Genomic DNA, 23,530 nt, shown 5'->3' on the forward strand with positions numbered 1-23,530 from the left:
TGTGGTGTTTGTCAATCGAGTATATCGAATATATATATAATATTGATAATCCACAAGATTTTTTAAATAAAAATTCGATCATCCCTAACAGAAAAAAGCAAAATTAAAATTTTCTCTTCTTAAATTTTGTGTTTTAAAACGAGAAAAGAAAAAAATTTGAATCGTGTGATTTTTTACCATTTTTTTTGTTAGAGATGGTCAAATTTTCATTAAAAAAATCATGTGGCGGCTCCTATCGATATCGATAAGCAGTGGCCATGTTATCAAACTTATTCTTATTCACCAGCCACGTCATTGTTTATGCCGACATTCTGACAAGTTTTTTTCAGAAGCGGCAAAGCCCTCAGTTCTCTACTCGTTGGCAAATTAGGCGAAAAGTAATTTTGGTAACGTAGGCAGCTGTTGAAACACTGAATGCCGCCATTATTGCTATAGTATACACTCCCATTTTCATATAGGCGTGCGTTCCGTGACGCAGCCGCAGCGAAAGGAAGTAGAACAATCAAACAGCCAACCGGGCAGCCAAGTAGCCAAGTCGGCGATTAGATCAGGATGAATATCTTTCGCTTTGCTGGGGATCTGTCGCATGTGTTTGCCATCATAATACTGCTGCTGAAGATATGGAAGACCCGCTCGTGCGCCGGAATATCGGGCAAGTCGCAGATTCTGTTCGCCGTGGTCTACCTGACGCGCTACCTGGATCTGTTCACCACCTACGTGAGCCTGTACAACTCGGTGATGAAGGTGCTGTTCCTGGCCACGTCCGGTGCCACCGTGTATTTGATGTACGTGAAGTTTAAGGCCACCTATGACCACAATCACGACTCGTTCCGCATCGAATTCCTGCTGGTGCCGTGCGCCCTGCTCTCGCTGGTCATCAACCATGAGTTTACCGTGATGGAAGTGCTGTGGACATTCTCGATCTATTTGGAATCGGTGGCCATTCTGCCGCAGCTGTTCCTCGTGAGCAGAACCGGCGAGGCCGAGTCCATCACCAGCCACTACCTCTTCGCCCTGGGATCGTACCGTGCACTCTACTTGCTCAACTGGGTCTACCGGTACATGGTCGAGTCGCACTACGACCTCATCGCGATCTTCGCCGGAGTTGTCCAGACCGTTTTGTACTGCGACTTCTTCTACTTATACATTACCAAAGTTCTTAAGGGCAAGAAGCTCCAGCTGCCGGCATAAGCGGATGGATAAGTGCATAGATGTGGGGCATTTGTGTTTTGTCGGCACACATCATCAATCGACGTCAGAGTAAACAAGCGAGCGATCCACGGCCCGTTTGACAACGCGTATTTCGTTCATATTATACAAAAGATACAGAATCGAGGGGAGCGCCTAAGTTGTAATTATTTAATGAGAAATAAACCGAAAATCGAAAGTACACTATAAACTATGCAATACCGACATCGTACATTGAAAATGTAACAAATGTATTAATCTCCGTTTTCCGAACTGCACTCACAAATTTTAGAATCCAAAAATATTAAAAAGAAAACATTACTCCAGTAAGAGATAACGTTAATTAACAAAATCGAAACAAATGTTTTCTCTTTTGCGCGGAGGCTTATCTGATTCGCAATAGTATCACAGAAGAGGTCATAGATTTCTTTGTTTAATTAAGAATTTAAAGTTATGCATTAAATAGCTCTTAAGCCGACTGTATCCTAAAAATTCGAGTAACTTTTAAGTCTTATCGTGTGGCTAATAGTAAAGTAAATGATGAGCGATGTCAACATATAATACACATATTCTGAAAAACAGGCCACAGGATCGTAGGAACTCCAAGTGCTGCTTTGCACAACTTCTATTGAATTCCGAAAAGATTTCTGCAACACCCTCTTTTAACCTTGCACGCTTCGCAGCCATGCCAGCAGATGTAAAATTTAATTTATATGGAGATCATGTACGAAACAAATACGAACCTAATGTGGCATAAATAATATTTTAAACACTTTTGCAGATATTATATTATAAACAAAGTAAAATAAATAACTCGATATTCTTTTATTTACTAAATTGCGATGCAAACAGGAAGTCAGGATGTATAAATATATTTTACATATTTATAAAATTTTTAGTTTTCAAAAACTTGAAGCACAGTGTCGTTATCAAAAAAGAGGAATACCCTTAATACTCGGCTGTTATCTATAAAAATATTTACAGCACTGCCACACTGCAAAAATGTCATAATCAAAACAAAATGGGCAGAATTGGGCTTTTAAATCGTTTAATGAACCAGAAAACGACTGCCAGAAACTTGTTTCAGTTCGGCAAAGTTAAGGGGTATGCTCTGAGCCCTATCTGTTTCAGTACTCCATTATAATGGGTGTACTTGCAGAGATACTGGCAAATATGAACAAATCGTGTCCACCGGCCAGGTTTCCCCGGAACGTTTTGTGCCCGAGGAGATCCAGAAACCGGCGTACTACTTCAAGAATATGCCACCGGGCAACACGCTGGGATCGCCGGAAATCAAAACCCAGGATCAAATTGATGCCATGCGTCTGAGCGGCAGACTGGCGGCCAGGATACTGCGCGAATGCGGTAAACTAGCAACAGTTGGCATAACCACCGATCAGATTGATGCCTTTGCGCATGAAAGAATTCTCGAGTCCAAAGCGTATCCGTCGCCGCTGAGATACGCCGGCTTCCCAAAGTCCATTTGCACGTCGATCAACAATATCGCTTGTCACGGAATTCCGGATGACCGGCAGTTGGCCGACGGGGATATTATAAATATTGATGTCACAGTCTTTTTGAACGGCTACCATGGCGACTGCTCGGAAACATTTCGCGTCGGCGACGTGGACGAACGGGGTGGCTTTCTCGTGGAGGCCACTAAATCCTGTTTGGATCAGTGCATTTCGCTGTGCGGCCCCGGTGTGGAATTCAATGAGATTGGAAAGTTCATAGACAGATATTGCGACGAACATGACTTGGCATCGATAGCTGCTTTCATTGGACATGGAATCGGTAGCTATTTCCACGGCCCCCCGGAGATACTACACTATTGTAAGTTAGACTGCTTAAGAAACTCGTCCTTCGCTAATCATGTTGCCCATCGTAGATAATGAGATTCCTGGAAAGATGCAGCCGGGCATGACCTTCACCATTGAACCCATTCTGTCCCTGGGCGGAGCAGAAATAGCAGTGCTGGAAGACGGCTGGACGGCGATCAGTTTGGATGGCGCACGCAGCGCCCAGTTCGAGCACACCATTCTGATAACCGAGACGGGAACGGAGATACTTACAAGAGATCAATAGAATTTTATGTACATGATGCAATTTTTATTCGTGATTCCCATAAAGTGTTGAATGAGTGCTGGATGACAGTCTTGTGCATTTTGTGCCGTTTTAAGCGTCGACTCCGTCTGGTTAGGTGCTCTAATTGATTGACGATGCATACAGAATTTAGCTACAAATCGCATTGGACTTCTGCACCGGCTTCTGAATGGGAAGGAAGAGCTTGAACTCCGGCGGCAGCTCGTCCTCCGAGTAGAGACGATCGGAGAAGTAGACGCGTCTGATGCGGCAATTTGCATGAATCTGTACACGGAGTGTCTCCACATAATTGGTGCCGTATGCGCGACGCGTGAAGTCGGACAGGTTGAACTGGATCTGGTTCCATCCCTCGTCCAATCGCATGGGCATGGTGCAAATGAAAGGCTTGACACGAGTTGTCGACTGGTAGTTACTGGCCCTAAACCTTCGCCGCACGTTCTTGTCATCGAGAACCTGATTAGGGGCGGAAATCATGGAGTTACTGGCTTCTGCAAGATGACGAAGCTTACCTGAACCTCGAACGTGAAGTACTTCTTCATGTTCTTGATGATCATCACCAGAAAGGGCAGCTTGATGCCCAGCGTCTTCTTCGGATCTGCCGGACATGTTATGAACGTGGTGCTGACATTGGTGCCGACTATTTCCAACACGAGGCTCTGTATGTCGTTGTCGGTGATCCGCTTGATGTGTCCATTGCGCACCTTCTTATCCCACAGCTGCAGCGGCTTCGAGCCAATACTGTACAGAATTGATAGGAATCCCGATTGGAAAGTGTTTTTGAACATTTCGCGACTGCTGTGCAGTGACCGGTTCGCCCCACGGATAGTATAGTCTCTTCGAAATTTATATAGGGCCAGTTAAGGGTGGCCGTAAATTTTTCGCACAGCCGAAACTCGTACAAACTACGAACATCAATGCGGAACTAGATTATTTTCTCATGTCAATGAATTTGTTTAGCACGGCATCCTGTTGTTGCCATAACAATAAACGAGCAGGGTTGCCACCTTTCCAGATGTTCGAACATGCTTGCATGTTTATGTGGGGTGCGATATTGCGAAGTTGAAGGCCTGCCTCCCTTATGGAACGGTGGAAAAGAAACAGCTTAAAGTTTAAATCAAAACATGCGTCACTTTGGAATTAGCTAGACAAATAAAGCCTATTATTGGTAAAAATTTAATTTAATGAACTAAAAACTTTTTATGAAGTTAAAATGGTGGTTAAGTGTTTATTATTAACAGCAAGGAAACTTAAAATATAGCACATTAATTTTGAAAGTTGCACAGATTGCTAAATTGCTAAAGGTGGTTAAGTGTTGTTATTAACAGCAAGGAAACTTAAAATATAGAAAAATAATTGTTAAAGTTGACTTTTCCATATTCCGATTTCTATAAAGCGAACACCTAAGCAGCTATCGAGTTATCGGCCAAAGTCACATCACCAGTTGATGTGAGTATTAAAAAATATATAGCTTACAGAGTACAAATGGCATCGACATCCAGGTAAAAGTCGTGTTTCCTATCAATTTGTGGACACCAATAATGGCTTACTGCTTGCAGACTGGACAACAACAAGGTGTGCTGCTACGCACACCCCGAATCTCCGCTCATCGAGGACTACAGGGCTGGCGACATGATTTGCTCCGAGTGTGGTCTGGTGGTTGGGGACCGCGTAATTGATGTGGGCTCCGAGTGGCGTACCTTCAGCAACGAGAAGAGCGGCGTGGATCCCAGTCGTGTCGGTGGACCGGAGAATCCGCTGCTCAGTGGCGGCGACTTGTCCACCATAATTGGTCCGGGCACAGGATCCGCATCCTTTGACGCCTTTGGAGCACCCAAGTACCAAAACAGACGCACCATGAGCAGCTCGGATCGCTCCCTCATATCAGCCTTTAAGGAGATATCCTCGATGGCCGATCGCATTAACTTGCCCAAAACCATTGTCGATCGGGCCAACAACTTGTTCAAACAGGTGACAATCGAGTTCTGGTTGATTTGGTTGAGACCTCATGCCGTTTTCTTGTAGGTTCATGATGGAAAGAACCTCAAGGGTCGTTCCAATGATGCCAAGGCATCCGCTTGTCTGTATATAGCTTGTCGCCAAGAAGGAGTTCCTCGCACATTCAAGGAAATATGTGCTGTCAGCAAGATCAGCAAAAAAGAGATTGGACGTTGCTTTAAGCTAACATTGAAGGCCCTCGAGACCAGTGTGGATCTCATAACCACTGCGGACTTTATGTGCCGCTTCTGCGCCAACTTGGGTAAGTGTCTAAAGACTTTCTGTGCTTGAAGGAAGCAGGATTAATACCTATACTTCTTCTTAGACCTGCCGAACATGGTTCAACGCGCTGCCACGCACATTGCAAAGAAAGCCGTCGAGATGGATATTGTACCGGGACGTTCGCCAATTTCTGTGGCCGCAGCCGCGATCTATATGGCCTCACAAGCTTCCGAGCATAAGAGAAGCCAGAAGGAGATTGGTGATATAGCCGGTGTGGCCGATGTCACCATCCGTCAGTCCTACAAACTTATGTATCCGCACGCAGCTAAGCTCTTCCCCGAGGACTTTAAGTTTACCACTCCCATTGATCAGTTACCACAGATGTAATTCTTTTTCGTAGATCCGATGCTCAATACTAACGCTAACGTTAAGTGAAGGAAAATTCCTAATTTAATCACAAAGTACGATTTTATTAAATAAAGTTAGCATAACTAATATTCAAATAGAACTGTTGGACCAATCAGAACATAATTAAATCATTGTTAAATTAATTAGCTGAGTTAAACCCATACAGTTTTTGAACTTTATTCCAATGATTCGTAATACTTTGCTTGCTTGCTTTATCTTTACATTTTTGGTGTATCTTGGGTATAGCCGATTATATAATAAGCTAATAACCAGAAACAATAATTACATACTACGTTTATTTGCCAGTTATTTGCGAAAATAAGTTAAACAAACCACGTACTCTGTTTATACATAAGCTTTAAGTAATTAGTAATAATATAAATGGATAAAATATTCGCAAATAAGACCAATCTGTAACTTTCAACATTATCAATTGCAAATAAAGCGGGGCGTTTAAACGTAGTAAATGGCCAAATTCATTTGGAGAGCCAAGCAGGGCAGCAAACTAATAATTCCAAAGCATAATACATGTGCTAATAGTTAATGACGAATTATATCAGTCGCCAACAATAGTTATTGCTGAGTTTAAACAGTGTATATATTAGATAACTAGTCAATAGAAAGCGAGCACTTTTCGTCATCACTGTGGCCCACGCACTCCAGCGCCGGCCGATGCTCGGAGTCCCACATCCCCGGACCGCAACGCTTGCACAGGCCACTCAGGGTGCACGGGATCTTCGGCAGCTGGCGGTACTGGTGGAGCAGGCCGCGCGCCTTCCGCAAGATCAGTTGGCCGTCCATGTACATGGCCAGCGAACTGAAGTGCAGCAGCATCTCGTCCGGGCGCAGATTCTGGGCCACGACATCATCCGCATAGACAGCGATGATGGCCAGGCAGAGGAACAGATGAAAGTAGTCCGTCAAGTAGTTCGACCAGCACGCCTCCCACATCCGTATGACCACCGCTTCGGTGAATTCGCGCTTAAAGCACAACAGCAGCCAACGATGGCAAAACAGCAGCTCCATGGAGTCGTTGTGCTGCTCCAGATGCTTGTAGAAGTGCGGCAGCATTATCCGGATCAGTTCGCGCAGGTAGCTCAGATTGTGGTCCACATCCCGGTCGGTGGGAGTGCAGACGAAGAAGGCCCGCTGCATCAGGCCCACAAAGCACCAGAAGGTCTCGGACTCGTTTTGAACTTCGCACAGGACAGGCGCAAGGAGATCACTCATTCCCTGTGGGTTATAAACACATATATATTCAGGACAATTTGAAGAAGCTAGGACCTAGGACCTAGGACTAGGACCTACCTGGGAATAGGACATTCCGGTGTTGTATACGGCAAAGTTAAGCAGAATGTTTTTCATGACCTCGGTGTTGGGATTATCGTCGCCGCAGAAGAAGGGATTGGTGCGATCCGTGCGAACCACATCCTTCTCCACCACAATCTGCACGGTCTTCCAGAAGTGAATTTGCTGTTCTGGGGACATGGAGTACAGGCGCTTTCGCGTAATTTCCTCGTACTCCTGCCGCTTGATGTCCATGAGCACTGCGCGATCCTCGAATGTCGAGGAGAATGAGTAGCACTTTAGGAGGAATGGCCACACCGTCTTTCGCAGACTCTTCTCCAAGCCACCAAAGAAGACACACTTCCGGAGCAGCAAGTCGTCCTCGATCTGTCCCTTCTCATTGAGCAGCGTGCCGTAGAAGAAGTTCGTGGTTATCTTCTTGACATCGCCCTCGTCCGGATGCATTTCCGATTTCTTGACCTCCGGCCGACAGACCATGAAGTGCCTGTATGGCAAATCGAACTTATCCTGGCCCGTTTCCGATGTGATGTTGTGCAGAAAGCAGTGCCACTGGTGCAGCACCTGGGCCAGGTGATCCAAGCCACCGTAGTGGAAATGTAGGATCTTGTACTGCGACTCCCGCGACGCTATCACCAGCTGACCCGAAGTACAGTTGTCGTCGTTAAAGAAAAGGCGCAGAGATCGCATTTGACTTAGGTCAACGGAGAAGTGGCGGCACTTCATCGCGGATTTCTGGCGATCGGCCGGAGTTGAATTGCCGCTATCGGGAAACTCCAGGTTGTGCTTGAAGGCCAGCAGTTCGGGGGTCGTCCACTTTGGGTTATCGGCTGCCGTGCCATCGCCCACTCCGGAACCATTAGTGCAATCGGAGCAATTGTTAACATCCGGCCGGATTGTGATGCAGTTGAAGGACTGCGATATATTGCTGTTCTCGATCTGCGGATTGGAAATCGTTATGTTCACCGACGTGATGGGGTTATTCTTCAGCAGAGCGGTCAGGTCGTCTATGGATGCAGCTTGGCCGCCCAGCAGCGGTTGCAGTTCGTTCTTTAGCTCCTGCATATCCGCCGCGCTCTCGTCCTCCTCCCGGATGTCCCGCTCCTGGATCGTCTGAGGAATGGTCACGTGGCAATAGCCATTTCGAGAGTCCGGCGACTTGCTCCTCGGATTGCACTGACCCCGGCAATCGTCGGCATTCAGATTGGTGTACTTGCATAGCGACGAGTTCGGTATCCAGGTGAGCAGGAGCGTTGGCCTCTTGGCGCTATTATACTGATCCACAAAGGTCTTTGTCGTGCAGGTCAGATAGCCCGGATTGTGCAGTATATCCGACTCATCGCGGGCGATTGTGGGCGGATGGATGCAGACGTTATTCTTGCAGAAGAGGATTTCGTTGTCTTCGTAAGCAATATCGATTTTTCTGTCCAATCTCTCGTCGCCCAGTATGAAGCTAGAAGCCTTTTTGATAATGCTTCCTATGGGCATGGTCTCGAATTTGATATCTTTGAGCGGGTAACTACTATATGGTGAATTATAGTTTTCCTTCACGGAGTAATCCTTACAGATTTACTAGTGGGCGGATGGGGAATTTTTTTCTCTGGTTAGCTTCTGGTTTGGCAGATCTTGGTTTGATTATGGCGGTCGCTGGTTACCATAGTTTTAGGAATTTGTTGGCTAAACCTTTGATCAAACAATTAATTGCAACGCAGCGGATTGGTGAAAAAAAAAAACTATTAACTTTTGGTTCTAGGGACCTCTCACAAGCAGGATGACATTGGAGGAAAAGAATTTACGCGAAAACTCAGCGCAGGCGCAGTTAACAGTCGATGGTTTTAAAACTGGTTTCGATATTTTTATTATTCAAGCTGCAATAAAAAGGTAGATTTTTAATATCAAAGATAATATATTAATATTTGTATGTAAATATCTTCCTATTCAGTATGCAAATCAATAAAATCTAAGTCTATTTCTATAAGTTTTCTCTACATAATCCAACTTTATATCAAATGGAATACAAGTCATAATATATATACATTAATTAAATATAATTCAAATAAATTTAAGAAACTACAGGAACATTGGAATTGGAACAGCATATGTTCCAGTTATCGATATCAGATTTTTAATAGATTTACCTTCACTAACGTAAATAGAATCAATAGTCGCCTGAAAATATTGAAATTGCTTTTAGTTTTGTTTTGAGTTCTTGATAAAATGGCGAGCAAAAGAAAACACCAGGCATCCCAGAAAGTAAAAGAGGAATCCTTCAAGAAACACACACTTGACTCCGATGAAGAGGATTCTGATGACTACGAAAGGTAATGCTTAAAACCTGCAAACAGTGATTGTTTTGATTTCGGCATTTCTTGTTTGCAGGGAATATCTCAATGATAGTGACATTGAGGGCGGCGAGGAAGGCGTGGCAAAAGTGGAAGACGATGTGAAGGTAACACCATTCAATATGAAGGAAGAGCTGGAGGAGGGACACTTCGACAAAGATGGTCACTACCATTGGAACAAGGAGACGGAAGCAAAGGACAATTGGTTGGACAATATAGACTGGGTTAAGGTAAGGATACCATCACTGCTTATTTCAAACATTTAATTTTTAAGCAATATTTGTCTAACAGATTGGCACACAGAAGAACGCCTTCGACCCGGCCAAAGATGACGGGAACTCTTCCGATGAGGATAAGAACGAACCCGCGGGCAAGGCCTTTAACTTGTCCATGAACCTCATGAAAATGCTCGAGTTTATGAAGCCGGGAGAGACTGTCAAGATGACCCTGCAGCGACTGGGAAAGCAGCGCCCCGTCTTAACAACCCTTCAGAAGATTAAGCAGAAAAAGGCCGGCATCGTTGACCCAAAGACACAGGAAATCTCTCAGCTCACCGAGCTGGCCAACGAGATTCTCTCGAAGACGGGCAATATGGATATATATCAGGATACATACGAAAGCATCAAGGCCAAGATAGCCGATTTGCCAGGAACGAGCAAACCTAAAGTAGCCGATGATATGGATATGTATGCAGATGATTTCGAAACGAAAGAATTGGAGCGCTCCAAGGCATCGAGTGATAGCTCCAAACCAACGACGACTACCTCGGAGGTGACCTGGGAGTTTAAATGGTCACAGGATGAGACTGAAATTCAGGGACCCTTTTCCACGGAGAAAATGTTGAAATGGTCCCAGGAGAACTACTTCAAAAACGGAGTCTATGTGCGAAAGTGCGGTGAAAACACAAATTTCTATACCAGCAACCGCATAGATTTCGATTTGTACTTGTAGGCCTTAGGTAACAAATGTTAAATTCTTTGGGTTTTCACTTGTTTTCTGCATATAGACTTTGTTCTGTAATTGTATACTTTATACTTTACAAGAGGTTTCAATTTGTTTACACTTGGTTTGGACTTAAAATAAAATTCATATTCATATTGATTGATTCTGTCGGCTCTTAAATTTGGTCAGATATACTAAATTATGTATTCGAGTTACTCGAGGAGGAATACCGAAAGATTCTTCTATCAGACCCACTAGTTCAGTAAGAGGTATCTGACAGTCGAGAAACTCGAAAATGGCGCTCTATTCTTTTTTTGTATGTGCAAACGATAGTGTGCCAAAAGTATCGTTTGGTCGGTGATAGTGCAATCGATAATTGTGCAGCTTTGATTTAAGCTTGTAAGCTTTGACAACTCTGGAAACACATCGATTAACGTAGCTGAAAATTGTTTTATGTTTAATTAAATACAGGCGAATAGCCCGAGATCTATTTCGTGTTATGAGCGTTCAGAAGTCACCACCGTTTCCCACTTAAAACTTTGTTAACTGTTGAGTTCGTGTAGCAGTTGCCCAATCCTTGCAGAGGAAACAAATTTACTTGTGCTTTGGTGTTGTTGGACACACACTCACTTTTCATCGGTGGAAAATCAAATTTGGGACCAGGCGCAGAAGATTTGTCAGGATGACGACCAAGCACATATATTCCACGACCAATTTATCAGATCAGCAGTTAAAGGAGCAGGGAAACTGCCTGTTTGCAGCCCGAAAATATGACGACGCAATAAATTGCTACTCAAAGGCCATCGTAGGTGTCTCACATATTTTGTTATTGTAATGTGTATTTTGTTGTTTACATATGCACTATGCTCCATATAATGTGTAGATAAAGAACCCCACAAACGCCACATACTTCACAAACCGAGCCCTTTGCAATCTGAAACTGAAAAGATGGGAACTGTGCTGCCAGGATTGTCGGCGCGCCCTCGACATCGATGGGAATCTGTTGAAGGGACACTTCTTCCTGGGCCAAGGACTCATGGAAATCGACAACTTTGACGAGGCTATAAAGCACCTTCAGCGGGGTTAGATAATACCTGGCCTTAGATGTTCTCTACACTAACTAATCATATATTAAACTTATAGCTTACGATCTGTCCAAGGAGCAAAAGCAGAACTTTGGGGATGATATTACACTGCAGTTGCGACTAGCTCGCAAAAAGCGCTGGAATGTTATGGAGGAGAAGCGAATACAGCAGGAAATCGAGCTGCAAAGCTATTTAAATGGGTAAGATGAACTCTCTAGAGTGCAAAGTAAATTTAGTCATCTAACGAGGTAAAGGCATTTTTTGTAAAAATTAAAAAAATGGCATTACGGCTGGTAGGACTGTTAACTAATTTTACTAAAACTAAATTTTTCTGTTTCAGTCTAATAAAAGGGGACATGGAAAGCCGTTTGGCCAATTTAAAGCTGAATGGAAGTGTACATGATGAGCAGCTGAAAGACAAGCAACAGGAAATTGAGCAAGAATGCGTAAGTCGGACTTTAACCAGTTTATTTAGCTGAGTTTACAAGCTAATTGTACTTTTTAGGATGATCATATTAAGGAACTTAACAATATATTTTCTAAGGTTGACGAACGTCGAAAGGTAAAAAGCTTAATTAAAATTAACCAATATTGAACAGATTTTTTTAATATTGTTATTTACTTATTACAGAAACGTGACGTTCCCGATTTTCTATGTGGCAAAATAAGTTTTGAAATATTAACTGACCCTGTGATAACTCCATCTGGAATTACGTATGAACGAAAAGATATAGAAGAGCACTTACAGCGGGTTGGACATTTCGATCCTGTGACACGCGTTAAGCTCACTCAGGATCAACTAATACCAAATTTTTCAATGAAGGAAGTGGTTGACTCTTTTATTGCCGAGAACGAATGGTCTTTAGATTATTGAGTTATTTGTTAGTTGGCATTGTCATTGATTAGATGTTAGAACCCAGTTCCCATTGTCTAAAAACCAGATTAGTGATAATAAATGTGGATCTGCAATTGAGATTTATATTGTAATTGGATAATGTGTAATTATTATTAAATTAAACAGAATGTTCAAAATATAAATAAAAAAGCTTTTGCACGATAATGTTAACTTTAACGATATCGATAGTGAGTTAGCGGTAGTGTGAAAACAATATCATTTTGATGACCCATTCCAATTAGTCCAAAAATTGGTGATATCTTGACAAAGCTAATTATCGATATACAGTTGTTTACAGATTTGCCGAAATCATTTTCAAAGGAACTTTTTGATGTGAATTCACAATTGGCTTTACTTTGGTTTTATTTGTTTAGTATTTATTTAATAATACTATGGATGCGGATCAAAGCCAATCGCAAATGGAGGGGTCGGCCCAGGATGCTCGCATACTGTGTCTGCAAAATCTGATCGAAAAGAATATTGAGATAGGTAAGTAAAATAATAAATCACTAATATCTGAAATAACTAATTGAATTGCAGAGCAACAAATCGAAAACAACACCTTCGGCCAGTCTATCGCGGCCATCGAGGAAATCATTCAAACAGCCAACGATATCAACAAGGGACATGAAGACCGCCGTACAAACTCCACGGAACTTGTCCTGGACACGGAGCTACTGCGTCGCAATTACGAAGTTGTGGGAAAAGCTATCCAACATAACACCAACTTCACGGACCGAATGGTGGCCACGGCAATCGTAGGTGCACTGTATAGTTTATTTATGCCTAACCGTAATTTTTGATCCTTCCATAGAACGATTTGGTTTTCAAAGAGCACGAAGAGGATTGGGATGCTCTTTGTTCATTGGCTATTCAGTTCGGAAGACCGCTCTTCACCAATGATAGCATGCTGCCCTTCATAGATGTTACTCCGAAGGTGGTGGTTCAAAAGCAACGTGCTCCCCGCAAAACGAAATCTCAAGTAAGTCATTTGTTAAACAATATCTCACAGTAATATTTGTTCATATTACTATGGATTTTGTAGGTTGATGAGAAGCGTCCAGAAAAGAGTGACCAATTGGAACGCAAGGACGAAGGAGCAGCGTCCGTTACCCACATGCTGAAGCAAATAAGACAAATATATCGAGAGGGCAATCAAGAGCCGATTCCGTACTTTAAACTGATTTGCAATCCGAACAACTTTATGGACACCGTTCAGAACGCCTTGCAACTTTCGTTTCTTGTCAAGGAGAACTATATTTCCATCGAAAATGGCGAGGATGGCTTGCCTTTGGTTCGCGTTGTGAATTCAAAATCAGTCGAAGGAAAAGCGCCGGCCCAGGCTATTTGCTCCATTGATGTTTCCTTTTGTGAGGTTCGTATATCAATTGTTGTTTAAAGAATTATAATTAATAAGAATTATATTACAGAAAATGGTACAGCACTACAACCTACATGAGCCAATGTTAAAGAGACTTCCGGTTAGTGACAAATAGATGTATCAGTTAGTTCATATTAATAGTTTATACTGTTATTAATAAAACACACAGAACGTTTAAAGTTACTCATGCACCGCATTAAATGTTATTCTACCAACACACACACGAATGTTTTAAATAATCGGGTAATTGAAAGTGTTCTTCCCCCCAAACATTAAGTAATTAACGTAATATCAACACAAAATCATTAAATGAATTTTATTACTCAAGCAGTTACTTCATAGTTCAAACAGTTCCCCGAATATTTTACTACGAATCCGCCCCTGCCATTATGTCAATTTTTATGACCGCCTACAAATTGTGAAATATGTAGAAGGGGCACTTGTGAAGTTATAGCAATATAAAATAGTTAACTCGGTTGTATTTATTAAGTTGTTTACTTATAACTTTCACCAGTTTCGGATTATCTTCTAAATCCTTTTTACCTGAGCTCAATGGGAAGAATTACACAATTTAATTACTTTGCTCAGTGGAATAATGAATGAACTGCTCCATTAATTAAAAAATCACTCCTGTGCTCGAAATAAGTGCACTTTCAGTTGCACAGCGTCTATTAATTGAATTCCGTTAACTTAATTCCACAAAGAGGAATTAAGATTAATTAAGATTTATTGCACAATGAAGCTTAGGGTTAATTGCAGCTTTGCGGTCGACGGAGTTTAAAAGGCTTTCGGTGAAGTATAGCCTTTTATAAAAGATCAGTGCGTCTATTCAAACTGGATGTAGTAGATCAAGTTACTCGATGCACTATTGTCTGAGATTTTGGGGCTTTCTACTTCATGTGGGCGAAGAGAGTTGACCCAAGTGCAGGAAACTAAGCTAATGTGTAATTATATATAAAACCAAAATGAAGATTTATTGCTCCATATCAGCATAGCAACAAACGACCTAATTAATAGCCACCCAATCTTCGAAATACAAAATTAATGATGCACAAGCGCAGTTTCAATAAGTTGCCAAGTTGGGGTTTGTCTTAGTAAAATCCATTGAAGAATTCTACTTCTATGAAAAACGTAGTAAATACATTTAATCAGAAAGAATAGTTTTTTTTTTAAATCAGAAATTATTAAAAAAGTTTAAAGAAAGGAAAGCTGTGAGATAAGGGATAATAAAACAAAAGTGACCTTAGATAAATTTAAATAAATAAATTTAAATAACTTAAATAATAAATTTAAATAACTGTAGAGCTATTTGTGTTTTTATGCATATACTGCATATGTTTTTATTCCAAAAATCAATTAGGCTTCAAATTAAATTTAGCTTTCTTATATTCTAAGCCAACTTTTTAAGTTCTTGCTATTATGAGAGACTTCTTCTCTTAGTTTCTGTGTGGGAAGCTTAAGTCCGGATTGAGTTCTGCTAAATTATAACCAATTTGGGCTCCATAAATTTCCTTGGATCACTTTCGCATTAAGCGTTTGCGTAAGGTTCGAATGTACATTTGTTCTCGCATTGATATTCCGCTGAAAGCTACATAAAGTTAAATGCATACATATGCAGAGACATCACCCACATTATTGTAACTCACCCGTGGTCACAGGAACACCTGCGGTCAGCTAAATAGCATGAACTTGAATTTATTTGTCTTGCCAAAAGAAGCATGATATTAGTGTGTAGCAATTGTTTAGCGATTTTCTATAACTTGAAATATTAAATTATGAAATTGAAATATATTTAGTTTATTGGTTACCACTTATATTAAAATGGTATATTGTTAATTAGAAACATTGCTTTGCCACTTGAAAGAATCAAGCAAACAAGATATTTTAATAAAATTTAAATCTAATATATTTATAAATAATTTTCGTTCAATGTAAAGAGCAACTACTTTTTCGACCATAGCTGTGCTGTGGATGTGCGCCTATCTGTATGTACGCACGTTTGGCTCCAGACTTTTGGGTGGCGCTGGCAATCGACTCCATGCCCATGTGAGTGCTGTGGCTGGGGCTTGGTGAGATGGTGGACGGGGGATGGGTCCCCACTCCGCCGCCTCCTCCCGGTGGAAATCGGGGAGCCACGGGTGCCGTTGTTAGCACCACTCGATCGCCAGAGCTGCGCTGATGCTAGCGGCGCGCTCTGCCTCCAGCACTTTTGTTCCCAAAGCGGCTTTCCCGAAAATTCAGTTCGGATTTCAGTTCGGATTTGAGTACCACGCGATGAAGACGACGGCTTCAATTAATCCAGAATTAGGCGTGCAGTGATACACGGGGTGCTATATATTTGTATATTTTTTGCAAATATCTAATCGATCGAATAACTAATCCTAGAAAATTGCAAAATCCCAGTGTTGCTTGTTTAGTGATTTTGTTACAACATTTAAGCGGATATCCTTTGATCCTTTTAGTTAAGAGCCAAATTACAAAACCTATAAATTTAAATAAATAATTTAATAATTTTAGTGAGCGTAACGAAAAAGTAAGGTATTCCGATAATTGATCGTTTTGAGTGACATGTCCTTTTCTTTTTTCGAAAACCTTTTCAGTGAACCCATATCTTCAATTGTTCGGTTTGTTAACTCTTCAAAGGTCCGAAGACATTTTGAATATGGGCTTAATTGCATTTTGGGGGAAATGCGTATAATTGATTCGGGTTTCTCGTTGTGGGACAAACCAATTCACCTCACTCATATCGAGTCGTTATCTGTCCGATGACAGTAATCACTCAAGCACTGAATGCATAATGAAAGAAAGCCCTCTGTCGATGGAGTTTTCAATTTTTTCGAAAAAAAAAAAACACCAACATTATTTTGCACGCCTTAAATGTGGCAGCGTAATTACAGTCATTTCCAGGTTTTAGGATCGATCGGATAATAATAATACAGGCAGTGAGCCGCAAAGGCAGTTGTCCAAATCTGAAAGCGAAATCAAATGGCAGACAGGCACATACTAGCATATTTTCTTCATAGATTTCAATTTAATTTAAACAATCCCATCTGCGCGCACACACATGTTTCAAAATTGTTTCCCGTTTTGCTAATTGCGGAAGTTTCACATGTAATTTATGGCAAAGCGAAGCAGCGTCAATGACGAAATACAAGAATGCCCAGAAAATATGACATATGTATCAAAATATTTTGGTGCCCCCAAGTAATTTGCCTTCCTCTCTCGAAACGATTGAACATTTTCCAAACACTTCAGTTTAATGCAAGTTCTTCATAATATCCGCACTCTTCGAATTGAGTGTTTTCGAGTTCAGTGGCATGCTGAAGTGCTAATGCCGTTGCAACACACATGGGCAAATGCAGTTTCAAATGCAACGATTGGCTCAGAATGGCCCTATTGACACAGTTAAGTAGGCAAAGTCCATTGTGACATTAGGAACACGCATACCCGCCAACTCGTACACTTCTAGGGTATGCAATTGCCGCTCCGCGAATGTGTGTCACTGGCGGCAGAGCACTTTGCTCTTTATAAGGAGTCCAGAACATTACATAGTATATATACAATACTATGATATGACATTAAAGCTAAGATTTTATGTAGTAACAAGCTGCGATCTAACTAAGCATCCTTGCCAAGTGTCTTTAGTTATTGCCAAAATATATAGGTTCAAATCCTATCAGAAGATGTTTTATATAATAAGTTCGCTTTAAGCTAAAATTCCCAAGTCGCAGCTTGAGAACCGAACTGATTTTTATATAATTATATAACATATTTGTGCGTATTTGTAGCATACGCAATAGTTGTGTGCTCATATACATATGTAGCTCCAAAATGTTGAGTGGGTGTGGAGGCTTCTAATGAAATACGCCCTTCCCATTTTTGTTCACGGATGTTGGTAGTGTATGCTATTTGCTACATTGCTATATGCTACATTGCTATATGCTGCCGAAAGTACATCCATTCCAGTCGAATAGTCACGGTCGGTTTAATCGTAATCAATGAACATAATGGAACTTGAGTTCCTCTGTGCCGAGCTGCTAATACAAAGCCTCTACATGCGTACTGGCAAACATTAAAGATCGCTTAAAAATAGCTAGCGAATTTATCTACAAGTACATAGAAAAATAATCTAAATATATGTAGGCTGTGGTCTCTTGAAATTGTTAAGTACGGCACAAGTTTTAGGTTTTTGGATAAATTCTAATTGAAATTAAATGTATCTCCTTGATTTTTACAGGCTTAGAAATGGCGAAGCTGTTGTTAATATTCAGGTAAGAAAATAGTATCTCCAAACGCTGTGTAGCTCAATCTTTACCCAAAATACGAATAGATGGGCTTTTCAATAGATACAAATTTGATAGCACAAAAAGTGGGCGGGGTGAACATCTTGCTCAGCTGGATTTAATCAAGATTTGTTTGCCCTGCCGCCGAACAGTGGCTCGTTTTCACAGAAAACGTTGTAAAAAGTGTAGATCTAGATACTTCAAAGAAGTTTTTTGCCTTTAAGATTGCATTGCTGTGTTGGGAATCAATCGGAAGTGATTCAGAGATGTGTTTAAACTGATGAAACATTCAATTTCCGCTTTTAAACTATTCTTTTATGCACACAAGATTGTATTTTTATTTTATTTAATTTTATTTACAGTATTCTTACAATTCTCGCAACGATACACGATTCTAGTTTTGTGCAGGCGGATTTAACAACTAAAGAGCGAATTAAGGTAGGTCCTTCGATGTAAACTATAAACTATAAAATGCAGGAAATTTTATTTTATTTAATCTAATTACTGATTCCTACTCATTCATTACGTTCAAAGCTCATTTAAAGTGTTATTATAAATTATCACTTTTGAAAAATATGTCATGTTGGTGTTGATAAGCTAGAAGTTTAATTAATGTCAAACTAATAGTGCTGTATGTCATAAATTTGTTGTAAAGTGCTTTAGTTAATGGTCATAAATTGATGAAATCATGTTTATTATTTTGATTTTTACTCACAGAAACATCAAGATTGGCTCAGAGAGCACCGAAAACCCAAAACGAAAAAGAAAATCTCAAATAACTCATATTATGAGCTGGCAAACTTGTGGCATACGAGAAAGGATCTATCACCCAAGCAAAAACCGAATAATAAGGAGGAGTACTTGGAGAACGAGACCACTAGTAAAATATCCAACAAATCCGATGAAAAAGTATTAAAGTCAACAACGATTATATCATTGAATGGCACCAATCCAAGTACATCGACTTCCAAATCTGTACTGGAAACCACGACATTACCAAGTGTGACTACCAAGGATCTCTTCGAAAGTGGCAATGTGGCGACCACAAGACAGACTCCAAAAGTGGAGACGGTGTTCTCCTCTCCCAATCCACCGCAAGAAGCAACTTCGGTAACTTCGAAGAAGGCAAAAAAGAAGGTATATCCATATCCACGGTGGGACAAATGGAGTGACTGGAGCTCCTGCTCCCGAAGCTGCGGTGGTGGCGTTAAGTATCAGGTTAGGAAATGCATCAATCGGTGAGTTATATATACAACCTAATACTACTTCTTAAGATATATAGGGTATTATTGGTACTATGGAATAGTTTGAGCTATATGCTCTCAATCCTACTGTTTGCATTCACTAGCATGTTTTGAGATAATATCCCTAAGCACTCTATTCTTTTACCGATTTCAGTAACCTATTGACGAATAATCAGCTTACGAGTAATGCATGTGTCGGATACTTTAAGCGGTATCAACTGTGCAATGATGTGCCATGCGACGAACAATCCCCGGATTTTCGGGCCTCCCAATGCTCGACTTACAACGATAAAGATTTTCATGGTCATCGATATAGGTGGGAACCCTATGTGAAGGGTATGTGCATTTATGATCTGTAAAATGGTTTCATTCGAAAAAAAGTAAAAGCATAAGTCGAAATATATATTAGCTTACCCGAAAGTATCTATTTCGATCCTAAAATCTATTAACAAGCTTAAACACTTTAAATTTATAATAATTTATAATATAATTTATAATATTTTTTATATAATTTGTAGATGACGCTGAATGTGAGCTGAACTGTATGCCGTTTGGAATGAAATCTTTTGCTACACTGAACGAATCCGTAATTGATGGAACTCCATGTGGACATCCAGCTGAATATTTTAGGTCGCAATTTTGGGATCGCGCTGTTTGTGTGGATGGAGCTTGTAAGGTTAGTAAATTTAAATAAATAATAATAATGCTAGAAAAATACAGCAAATATATCTAGTGAATTCTAAGAAATTATGATTTCATTATATTGAGTTTTTTTTAAATATTTTTTGCAATTTAAAATAAGATATTTGTGCCACCACCAGCAACAAAGCAACGATCGCACATTAAAAGCACTCATTTTTCGATACTAGAGCTTTTTCAAGTACAAGAATCGCATTGAAAACTTAGTATTGGTTTCACATTGAATCAAAAAGCACGCAGCATTTAAAGTGATCCGTAATGAAATTTAAACAATAAATTTAAAGACATATCGGTGTATATAAAGTGTTAAGGCATACTTCAATTTTAACCTTGATTTTTGTTTTCTGTCTCTCAAACTATAAGTTTTTGTTCATTCAAAGATCGCATACTTTAATTAAAGTGAAACTGTTAATCAGTTAATAAATAAATGATATGATATATCTGAATGATATTTGATATTTGATTTGATATATGATATATCAAATAAAAGTTATAATTTATCGTTTTCTATGTTTTTACTTGATTTGCGATACAATTTAATTTGCCTTACTGATTGAAACCCTTTTAAACTGTTTTATTTAATTTAGTATACTTTGTCCAAGGCTTTAAATTTTCAAATTGATTCTTGAGAAGCGGAATAGGTCAACAAATCAAAGTGGAAATAATTTCGTGAAAGCAAAAAACTGGAATAAGTCCAATGAGCTTAATTTCAATGAATTATTTTAGTAAACACATTGCCGCAGTTGTGCGTACAGAAAGTCGATCCAAAAAGCAATTGCTTATAGAACATATGCCCCTTAATATGGCTGACTGAATGTATTTTGTACTCATTTATTTTGTTGTTTATCTTGTATGCTTAATAAGTGGCCAATAAATAATGTTTTTGCAAAGCCCACGAATTCCACTCGTACGAGAATTACCCTGAACTTACCATATATAAAGGCGTATTCTTAGTGTTCCCCTGCAGAAGCTGAAGATAGTTTTTGTGGATTGGTTCGATATAAAGAATATTCAAAGTATTAAATATATAGATAAAGTAGTTGAAAAATTAACAAATATGATAGCATTATTGCCCTTGTTGTTGCTGGTGAGTAAATATTATAGTTATAATATCCATAATATGGTTTATAATATGAATTATAAAAACCATATTTTAGGCAGTGCAAGCCAGTGGCGAAATCGATGGATTGTATGCGCACAGTGGATCCGTGAGCTGTGGAGGATTACTTTGCCGGCCTGTCACGGGCATCTTCACCAGAGATCCGCTGCCGGAACATGCCTATATACATGTTACCACACTGCCAGTGGGTGCCTCCAATATTTCGATAACTGAACTCAAGAATAGCATCAACTTGCTGGGTAATATAGTACTTCCCCTGACATTGCATAGTGCCCATGATGATTATCAAATCTTGGTATCCAGTTCTGCGCACCTCCAAGGAGCTGGCCATTTTCAATGGAGAGAACACTGTCTCGGAGAGCGGATCCTACGAAGCGGTTGGTGCCGTCTTCGACTATCATCGAATCGACGGAGCTGAGGACAGCAATGGGGTGACCGAGTGGATCACGAGCATTGGACCCATTCGGGATTCATTGCAACTTATGGTAGAGCCCCAAATATAACTCTCTTCATCTACTTCTATATATTTATTTATTATCTCTTAGGTTTTCACCAAGTCTGCCAATAATACTGGCGTGAAGTACGAGTACATGCTGCCCATAGTTTCCGAGTCCGAGGAAAACGAAATGTCGCTGGAAAGCAGCGATGGCCTTTTGAGATCCGGAGTGGAGGACACAAGTTCATCCAGTAGCTCTCGGGCGGGACGCAAGCGTATCTTTAATTGGAAAGTAATTGGGTTCAGTGGTTGCACGAAATCCTGTGGCGGCGGCACGCAGACACCCATCATCCGTTGCATTCGAAAGAATCCATTGCGGTATTACTCGCAGCGACGTTGCATGCACTCCGTGAAACCGGTGTTGAACGAGAACCTATTGCACTGCAACACGCAACCCTGTCCGGCGTATTGGAGATTGGACGATTGGGGCGAGTGTCGCTGCTCGTCGAGCGGCGGCCTGCGGCGCAGGGAGGTGAGCTGCGTCCAGGAACTGGCTTCCGGACTGGTCATACACGTCGATAAGGCCGCCTGCATGGAGGATCAGCCACCCCTGCAAAAGCAGTGCGAATGTCCCAAGAATCGGCGACGCAATTTATCCCGATACCGCCTGTCAGGCACTTTGGAATCCTCATCGAATAGCAGCCAAGTGAAGAGGAGCAAAATCGATGGTAGCGACGCCACGGCTATTTGGTTGACGTCCGAATGGAATCAGTATTGCTCGGTCACCTGCGGTTCGGGCGTTGAGTATCGCACAGTATTCTGTGATCGCTCCAAGGCTGGCGAGCAGCGATGTGATCCCAGCACCACACCCGAAAGTCGTCGTCCTTGCGAGAAGCCCGCCTGCGAGGTGGGTGATTGGTTCACTGGTCCTTGGTCATCGTGCAATGGCGATTGCTTCGATTTGACACGCACCCGCGAGGTGCTGTGCATCCGGAACCAGCTGATCACGGAGCACAGCGAGTGCACGCCGGAGCTGAAGCCGCAATCCGTCGAGAAGTGCTCCCACGAGGAGGTGGAGTACTGTGCCGCCCGTTGGCACTACTCGGATTGGTCGGAGGTAGCCAGATACTTTTTGATTTGTGATTCAGTTACCATATCTGATGGCATTCGTTTCTTGCAGTGTACCAAACCATGTGGTGGTGGAACCCAACGACGCAGTGTGAGATGCTTGGAGTACGACATCAAGATGAACGCCTTGCGGGAATCAACGCATTGTCGCTACACCAACAGGGAGCCCATATATCGCAATTGCAATGTGCAAGCGTGTGCAGGTGGGTTTCTACCTGGAATATTTTGTTAAATTTATATATTTATTATATTTTTTACCTTACAGAAGTTCCAAAAACTGAAGTGACTCCAGTCTGCGCGGATAAGTTCTCCAATTGCCAGTGGGCTTCGCAGGCAAAGTTATGTAGCTACGATTATTACCGCGATAATTGTTGTTTCTCCTGCACGGGCGGCATTTAAAGTTCGTAGTTCGTAAGAGTCTTAATTAATTTATAAAACGACTATTTAACCGCCGTGCAGAATAGTTAAAAAACATATTATCAAGCTTTACCCCCCGCATATGACATTTTGTTAACTCTAGAACTTAGTATTTCTGACACTAAAGCTCAAAAGCAAGCTTGCAGGGAAATGCAAAAGTTAAAAATATCCGATCGAAAAGAATGTATTAACGCAAATCAATAACAACATACTAAAGTAAACTAGATGAAGACTAAAACATATTATTTAGTGAAATTATAATATTCTTAAACGTAACATTAAGAAACGAAAAAACTATGTTGTTTCATACGCAACCAATGAATTTCAATAAAACAGA

At 41.0% G+C, this 23,530-nt stretch overlaps 9 protein-coding genes across 12 annotated transcripts; 7 read left to right on the forward strand and 2 right to left on the reverse strand.

Moving 5' to 3' along the window:
• The first annotated feature begins 262 nt into the window (after nucleotides 1-262).
• Nucleotides 263-1,399, forward strand: LOC117142352 (ER lumen protein-retaining receptor). Of its 2 annotated transcripts, none has more exons than XM_033306286.1 (2): nucleotides 263-391; nucleotides 459-1,399. In XM_033306286.1, the coding sequence occupies exon 2, from the start codon at nucleotides 553-555 to the stop codon at nucleotides 1,189-1,191; it is 639 nt and encodes a 212-aa protein (XP_033162177.1). In that variant the 5' UTR covers nucleotides 263-391; nucleotides 459-552; the 3' UTR covers nucleotides 1,192-1,399. The 2 variants fall into 2 exon arrangements, with proteins under 2 accessions (XP_033162177.1, XP_033162169.1); XM_033306278.1 differs by having other exon boundaries at nucleotides 263-386.
• Nucleotides 1,400-2,185: 786 nt separating this feature from the next.
• Nucleotides 2,186-3,339, forward strand: LOC117142345 (methionine aminopeptidase 1D, chloroplastic/mitochondrial). Its single transcript, XM_033306265.1, has 3 exons — nucleotides 2,186-2,292; nucleotides 2,348-3,021; nucleotides 3,077-3,339. The coding sequence occupies exons 1-3, from the start codon at nucleotides 2,210-2,212 to the stop codon at nucleotides 3,271-3,273; spliced, it is 954 nt and encodes a 317-aa protein (XP_033162156.1). The 5' UTR covers nucleotides 2,186-2,209; the 3' UTR covers nucleotides 3,274-3,339.
• On the reverse strand, nucleotides 3,276-4,280 carry LOC117142367 (cilia- and flagella-associated protein 20). Its single transcript, XM_033306296.1, has 2 exons — nucleotides 3,801-4,280; nucleotides 3,276-3,744 (listed from the first exon to the last, which is right to left on the reverse strand). Exons 1-2 carry the CDS (start codon nucleotides 4,074-4,076, stop codon nucleotides 3,421-3,423), a joined length of 600 nt encoding a protein of 199 aa, XP_033162187.1. The 5' UTR covers nucleotides 4,077-4,280; the 3' UTR covers nucleotides 3,276-3,420.
• Nucleotides 4,281-4,689: 409 nt separating this feature from the next.
• LOC117145878 (transcription initiation factor IIB) lies at nucleotides 4,690-6,059 on the forward strand. Its single transcript, XM_033311706.1, has 4 exons — nucleotides 4,690-4,790; nucleotides 4,848-5,259; nucleotides 5,314-5,548; nucleotides 5,612-6,059. Exons 1-4 carry the CDS (start codon nucleotides 4,774-4,776, stop codon nucleotides 5,893-5,895), a joined length of 948 nt encoding a protein of 315 aa, XP_033167597.1. The 5' UTR covers nucleotides 4,690-4,773; the 3' UTR covers nucleotides 5,896-6,059.
• Nucleotides 6,060-6,193: 134 nt separating this feature from the next.
• On the reverse strand, nucleotides 6,194-9,016 carry LOC117145869 (TBC1 domain family member 16). The gene is made up of 2 exons (XM_033311695.1): nucleotides 7,225-9,016; nucleotides 6,194-7,149 (listed from the first exon to the last, which is right to left on the reverse strand). Exons 1-2 carry the CDS (start codon nucleotides 8,707-8,709, stop codon nucleotides 6,526-6,528), a joined length of 2,109 nt encoding a protein of 702 aa, XP_033167586.1. The 5' UTR covers nucleotides 8,710-9,016; the 3' UTR covers nucleotides 6,194-6,525.
• A 338-nt stretch (nucleotides 9,017-9,354) lies between these two features.
• On the forward strand, nucleotides 9,355-10,668 carry LOC117150489 (CD2 antigen cytoplasmic tail-binding protein 2 homolog). Its single transcript, XM_033317391.1, has 3 exons — nucleotides 9,355-9,542; nucleotides 9,601-9,793; nucleotides 9,855-10,668. The coding sequence occupies exons 1-3, from the start codon at nucleotides 9,439-9,441 to the stop codon at nucleotides 10,512-10,514; spliced, it is 957 nt and encodes a 318-aa protein (XP_033173282.1). The 5' UTR covers nucleotides 9,355-9,438; the 3' UTR covers nucleotides 10,515-10,668.
• A 233-nt stretch (nucleotides 10,669-10,901) lies between these two features.
• On the forward strand, nucleotides 10,902-12,577 carry LOC117148425 (E3 ubiquitin-protein ligase CHIP). The gene is made up of 6 exons (XM_033315800.1): nucleotides 10,902-11,310; nucleotides 11,389-11,587; nucleotides 11,649-11,790; nucleotides 11,931-12,036; nucleotides 12,096-12,152; nucleotides 12,222-12,577. Exons 1-6 carry the CDS (start codon nucleotides 11,188-11,190, stop codon nucleotides 12,462-12,464), a joined length of 870 nt encoding a protein of 289 aa, XP_033171691.1. The 5' UTR covers nucleotides 10,902-11,187; the 3' UTR covers nucleotides 12,465-12,577.
• A 189-nt stretch (nucleotides 12,578-12,766) lies between these two features.
• Nucleotides 12,767-14,049, forward strand: LOC117148417. The gene is made up of 5 exons (XM_033315788.1): nucleotides 12,767-12,974; nucleotides 13,026-13,243; nucleotides 13,300-13,467; nucleotides 13,531-13,860; nucleotides 13,916-14,049. Exons 1-5 carry the CDS (start codon nucleotides 12,878-12,880, stop codon nucleotides 13,979-13,981), a joined length of 879 nt encoding a protein of 292 aa, XP_033171679.1. The 5' UTR covers nucleotides 12,767-12,877; the 3' UTR covers nucleotides 13,982-14,049.
• Nucleotides 14,050-16,089: 2,040 nt separating this feature from the next.
• Nucleotides 16,090-23,520, forward strand: LOC117150332 (thrombospondin type-1 domain-containing protein 4). Of its 3 annotated transcripts, none has more exons than XM_033317179.1 (11): nucleotides 16,090-16,206; nucleotides 18,104-18,137; nucleotides 18,512-18,587; nucleotides 18,867-19,387; nucleotides 19,548-19,729; nucleotides 19,912-20,069; nucleotides 21,250-21,451; nucleotides 21,516-21,697; nucleotides 21,758-22,765; nucleotides 22,829-22,979; nucleotides 23,042-23,520. In XM_033317179.1, exons 2-11 carry the CDS (start codon nucleotides 18,112-18,114, stop codon nucleotides 23,173-23,175), a joined length of 2,640 nt encoding a protein of 879 aa, XP_033173070.1. In that variant the 5' UTR covers nucleotides 16,090-16,206; nucleotides 18,104-18,111; the 3' UTR covers nucleotides 23,176-23,520. The 3 variants fall into 3 exon arrangements, with proteins under 3 accessions (XP_033173070.1, XP_033173068.1, XP_033173069.1); XM_033317177.1 differs by having other exon boundaries at nucleotides 16,090-16,193; XM_033317178.1 differs by lacking the exon at nucleotides 16,090-16,206 and adding an exon at nucleotides 16,485-16,509.
• Nucleotides 23,521-23,530: the final 10 nt, after the last annotated feature.

The sequence above is a fragment of the Drosophila mauritiana genome, chromosome 2L (genome assembly GCF_004382145.1).
Source record: "Drosophila mauritiana strain mau12 chromosome 2L, ASM438214v1, whole genome shotgun sequence".
NCBI lineage: Eukaryota > Metazoa > Arthropoda > Insecta > Diptera > Drosophilidae > Drosophila > Drosophila mauritiana.